This window comes from Haplochromis burtoni, unplaced genomic scaffold (assembly GCF_018398535.1).
Source record: "Haplochromis burtoni strain Fernald_Lab_line unplaced genomic scaffold, NCSU_Asbu1 Contig_1876, whole genome shotgun sequence".
Taxonomy (NCBI): Eukaryota; Metazoa; Chordata; class Actinopteri; order Cichliformes; family Cichlidae; genus Haplochromis; species Haplochromis burtoni.
In genome coordinates this window covers 1-3,296 of record NW_024584237.1, presented here as the reverse complement: position 1 = coordinate 3,296, position 3,296 = coordinate 1, and the positions used below count along the sequence as shown (strand labels likewise).

General features: G+C 38.3%; 1 protein-coding gene across 1 annotated transcript in view; it reads left to right on the top strand.

Moving 5' to 3' along the window:
• Positions 1 to 3,246, top strand: part of LOC102292170 (inactive serine protease PAMR1) — a 6,899-nt gene extending 3,653 nt beyond the window's left edge. The window contains exons 4-5 of the mRNA XM_005952611.3: positions 1,491 to 1,605; positions 2,126 to 3,246. Of these exons, the coding sequence (XP_005952673.2) occupies positions 1,491 to 1,605; positions 2,126 to 2,354 (344 nt within the window). The 3' untranslated portion in view covers positions 2,355 to 3,246. The remainder of the gene's footprint in view (positions 1 to 1,490; positions 1,606 to 2,125) is intronic.
• The last annotated feature ends 50 nt before the right edge of the window (positions 3,247 to 3,296 follow it).

Here is a 3,296-nt window from a genome sequence, read left to right as displayed (position 1 = left end):
CACACACACACACACACACACACACACACACACACACACACACACACACACACACACACACACACACACACTGACAGACCCTGGCCTTAGTTACAATTCATTAGAGTTGATGCTGACAGTGCTTGTTGCCACAAATGCAACAATTCTGCTGAAAGGCAGGTAAAACAAAAAAATGTAAAACTTATGACTGAATAACAGGCGTCCATCCATCCATGCATCCATTCTTATCCGCTTATCCTTATCAGGGTTGTGGTGAGGAGGCGTTAGGGTGCTGCAGTCTATCCAAGTTGTCATAGGACGAGAGGCGGGGTATACCCTGGACAGGTCGCCAGTCTGTCGCAGGGCTAATAACCTTGAGACCTTGTCCTTTTAGTAAACTACTTTATTAAATTAATTAAATTACTTAATACATGTCTCCAAGGAACATAAGAACCTTTGTTTTTGTCTGAGATGCTGATACCCTATGACATCCTGTGGCTCAGAGTGTTGTGTAAAGGGAAGAAAACATCAAGAGGAAACATCACCACCATTTAATGTAAAATAAATATCTTTAGCATCTCCAAAGTATGTACAGTTCATGTATGCAGCAAAGGATATACGGGAAAAGCTGTTTAATAATCAGATCTATGGTTAAGAATTTTCAAAATGACACAACCTTCGTTGCAATACACATTATGGACATTTGGTGGCGACAGTGCTTTTTATTGGTTTGCCTACAACTGTATGCAGCCTAGTGTATACTTAGAGCTCAAGTTCACAAAAAGAATAAAAAGATGGATGAATACTACTTAAAAAAAAAAAAAAATATATATAAACAACTACAGATACAGATACAACAACAACCACCACGTAATAATTTAGACCAACTGTAGTGTGAGACTCAGTGCAACATGAAGCTGATATTAGTGCAAAGTAAAAAAGTTTACTTAGTTGCCACTCCTATTCTCTCACATGGTACTTTTTCCATTCTCTACATTTAATGGCGTTGGGGAAATTGCCACTCAGGTGTTATTCTGTCATGTTCTAACATTCTGAGTTACACAAAAGAAGGCATTTGGACATTGGGCAATCTCTCTCTTACACAGGCTTTTTACAGAATGTTCTACACAGTCTGACCAACTTCTTGAATAGACTGAATGATCTTATTCTGGGATATTTTTTTAAAATTCTAAACAACCCCATTCCCTTAGCGAAGACTGGTCAACATCAATTCAACATGGCTTTAGTATCTCGTCTTGCTTTTTCTTAACAGCATTAATAGCATGATGATGATAATCAGAACCATCCGAATCCTCCCCGCACACACACACACACGCACATATATGTATATTTCTTTTTCCTTTTTCCTTTTTTTTGGTATTATCTGCCCTCTTACACAGCATGTCAAATTATGGGGCTTAGCTTGCAACAGTCAAAATGCTCAGTGCCACTGAGATAAGTACACATTTAATGGGTATAAGTATAAGTAATTATAGTTCTCTTGTTGGTAGCATGTGGAGGCATCATTCAGCGAGCTCAGGGTCACATAGCCCTGGAGAGTTACCCAACAAATGCTCGATGTGAATGGATAGTGCAAATGGAGAAGGGGAGCAGTATCCAGCTCAGGTAGGTAACTTTTCCAAAGATCTGATATGAAAATCATTCAAAACTGAAGGCACATGATTTGATCAAAGAGAAAAGATTTAGTTAAGTCTCTATTTGAAAGGCTCAGAAGGGATCAATGTGACCTCAGGTAATAAAGAACTGCTGAGCTGCAGATGATACAGGAGAGAGTCAAGCAATCTGGCGGTTGCAATTGACTGTGTTGGAATAATAAAAGAGCTGGAGATGAGCGTACTTTAGAGTGAGGACATTCTTGGGTTCAAAGCAGGGTAACAGTTACAAAACAAATGGTATCATTTTGTTTGTTTGGGAAAATAATGTACTTTTCAGTAAAAATACATAGTAGAACATTAACATAAGATATAGAAATTTCTTTCAAATCTATACTTTGGATTGCCGTTAACTAGTATAACTCATTCATCCCGCTTTATATCTGTCCTGTTAACGTGCTATACATCAGACTTGGCATGGGGATTAACTCACATCAGGTGACAAACATCATTTCTGTATTGTTTTGCTGCAGATTTTCACTGCTGAGTTTGGAGTCTGACCACAGCTGTCGTTACGATTACGTCGAGGTCCGTGATGGTGACAGCCTGACTTCTCCTGTGATTGGTCGGTTTTGTGGGGATCAGTTACCTCCTCCAATAAAAAGCTCCGGGAACTTCCTACACATTCTCTTCACCTCTGATGGCTATAATAACTTTGATGGCTTTGTTCTTACATTTCAGAAAATTTCAGGTAGGTATTAATCATAAGCAATGTGAATGCATACACACTGCCGCAGGACAGACAATATAACACAAACACTTAACATTATAATGCAGCGTAATACAATTGGTCACAATAATGTTTTAAAGCCTGTCCATGGAGGCAGACTGGATTTATATTGGATTACATTACATTACGATACGTGGCCTTTTATTTTGTTATCACGGTATATGAGTCAGCGTATGCTCTGTGTGAAGGGTTTTTTTCCTCTATGTAATCCACATACAAAACAAACAATACAAACAATACAAATGTGTTAGGCTCAGTGTGCACACAGGCAGTTAACAAATTAGAGAAAAAGCATTTTTTATTATAATTAGAGGGAAGAGTTACTGCAGACCTGTACAAAGCTGTTAGGACTGATAGCGTCTATTTTATGATATACATATAACAAATACATGACACTATTCATGTATTTTGTTTCTATGCAGCACATTTTGTCGACGTACCTTTACTTTCACTCTTCATCTGTGTCTGTGCAGCCTCCTTCATAGGGCAGTGATGTGAGACGGACAGTCAATGACACAGATTTATCATACCTGCTCCTCTCTGCCCCATTTACCGCCTTTAAAGCAAATCATGCATCTAACTTCAGTCCCATTTATACAGTCTTTTCCCTCATTGGGCATCAACTGTGGTTTCCTAATCCCAACATATCAAAGCACCACGGCATGAATGAGAGTTATGGCAGTCTTCAGTAATAATTCTGTTAGAAAAAAATAGAGGGAAGTATCCAGAGAATGATTTAAGATTTTTTTTTCATGTATGCAGAAGATGCCCTATTATTAGTAATAATCTCTAGTGCAACATTGAGCTTCATAGTCCTACAAGATCTATCTATCTATCTATTAGGGGTGCAACGATACACAAAATTCACGGTTCGGTTCGATACTTTGGTGTCACGGTTCGATATTTTTTCGATA